The following is a 2,084-nucleotide window of genomic DNA, read 5'->3' as shown; positions in this document are numbered from 1 at the left end:
GTGTGTGTGTGTGTGGTGTGTGTGTGTGTGTGTGTGTGTGTGTGTGTGTGTGCGTGTGTATTATGCCTCGTACACATGGCCCTATGCACATGACTATGTTCGTGTAAATGCACCTTATATACATGTACAACCACATTGTTCAGCATATGTTTTTTCAACCGTGAAGTAGCACATTGCATTTCTAGAATCTATAGGTACACTTGAACACGACACATGATATGAACCCCATGCGAACATCTAACGTCGAGTATTAAAGTCGGACTCACCATCGCTTCCCACACTTTATAACGGTAGTAATCATAGGATTCTCCTCCATTTAGGAAATTAAACTTGGGATTGTCGGCCTGCTTGGTGCGAGTCAAGGCTTCGAATCCCTCCCCATTCTTTGCTACGAACGACGCTAACTTGTCGATCACCGCCTTGAGCTCGGCATCAGCGGGAGCCGCGGGAACCTGCATATCCGCGTATCTTATTGTGTGTTAATCGGTTAGAAACGATCGTCTCTATCATCCCAACTGACAGAGCACAGGTTACGAGGTAGCTGTGGTATGATTTATGCCCTTCTGCATGTGCTCTGGTGTACCTGCTGGACCACGATCGTAAATAAACGTGCATTGACAATTTGCCTATAAAAAAAAAGGCAGTCAAGTCGCACTCAAAAGTGATAATTTTGCGGCAGCTATCTGATATGCAGAATCAATTTCAGGTCACAGTGGTATATGTATGTTGGTTACGAACCATGCCTAAATTTAAAAATTCGCAAGTTCGAATCCTCGATTTGTATACAGCGCTGAAGTGAAGATTTCTAACTAAGTGGGAATCTCAATGTACTGTGGAGAATGGAGACATTACTCTGCAGGATGATAACAAATTAGTTACTGATTAGCCTGTTTTATCTAAATCTATTCATGCTATTATAGCTTCTTTATCTATTCATGCTATTATAGCTTTTTTGGCAGGTCGGCAACAGTTTACTTTCTCAACACTATGTAGGATTTTCATGTAAACTTTTTTATTTTAGCCTGTGTTGTCCTGAACAGTCATACACGATTTCAAGTATGAATCATCCTTGTTTTTATATGTATGGAGCTGACCAAACTAACTGATTTGCTGTGGTTGATTACCGTGCCTCGAAAACGGTGATAACAAATTCGTAGCTGATTTTTATGTTTTATTTATGCTAGCAATAAGTATCAACAGGTCGGCAATAGCTTGTATTTCTCAACTCATGCTGCAAACCTCAATAATTGACGGTAAAATTTTGAACAGTCATTCCCGATTTCAATAAATAATTTCACATTGTTGATATAACCGCTTGATCCAACTAATTTACTATGATTGGTTGTCGTCCTACTTGTGCACTCACGAGTTCTCGAGAGCGACCGTATTTAACTGGTATTGCCAATTGTGAACAAACGCCTTTCGGATTGGAAGTATTGTTGTTGTTTTTAAACTTAAAACTCTAAAATACCTGTTTATATAATATGTAATATGTAAAAAGAATCGTTTTGCTTTTCATGTTGATAAGAATTGTTTGTCATCAGACTCGTACATAAGGGCTTTTTTGTTGCGACCCTATTTATGTAGTGAGACTAATGTAAAAGTTACCAAAACTAAAATTGATATGTATTTTGTTTATTCAACATAAATTCATCGCCCATTCGTCTATCGGCTAGGATATTTGCTTTTCACGCAAGAGGGCAGGGTTCGATTCCCTGATGGGCAAATACGTTTTTTAATCTGTCTAGGTGGTCAGTAGTAGCTTAGGTTAAAAATACATGTCTTGATCAACTTTTCACCGGCCATGATGTACCTGCAGGCATATCTCATAAGGTGCCGATGGAGTCATATAACTAACTGCTACCGATCCCTAGTCGACGTAGCTTATAGTGAGGACTACGACTGTACCACATCGTCTTCGATACCTTTTCCTTTCGTTCTTGATTTACGAAAACATTCTCGAAAAATTCATTCCAAGGAGTTAATATTTCATAAACCCGTATGTATAAATATATCTGTATATATCCATATATATAAATATATATATATGTGTGTGTGTGTGTGTGTATGTATATATATATATT

General features: G+C 38.3%; 1 protein-coding gene and 1 non-coding gene across 2 annotated transcripts; one reads left to right on the top strand and one right to left on the bottom strand.

Moving 5' to 3' along the window:
- Positions 1 to 266: 266 nt before the first annotated feature.
- Positions 267 to 458, bottom strand: SARC_14838 (hypothetical protein; the record flags this gene model as incomplete). Its single annotated transcript, XM_014291031.1, has 1 exon — positions 267 to 458. A coding segment is annotated over one exon (192 nt), but the record flags the coding sequence as incomplete, so codon positions are not given.
- A 1,196-nt stretch (positions 459 to 1,654) lies between these two features.
- On the top strand, positions 1,655 to 1,726 carry SARC_30298. The gene has a single exon. It is a non-coding gene; the product is annotated as a tRNA-Glu (tRNA).
- Positions 1,727 to 2,084: the final 358 nt, after the last annotated feature.

The sequence above is a fragment of the Sphaeroforma arctica genome, assembly GCF_001186125.1.
Source record: "Sphaeroforma arctica JP610 unplaced genomic scaffold supercont1.5171, whole genome shotgun sequence".
Classification (NCBI taxonomy): Eukaryota; class Ichthyosporea; order Ichthyophonida; genus Sphaeroforma; species Sphaeroforma arctica.
This window is presented reverse-complemented; position numbering and strand designations above follow the sequence as displayed.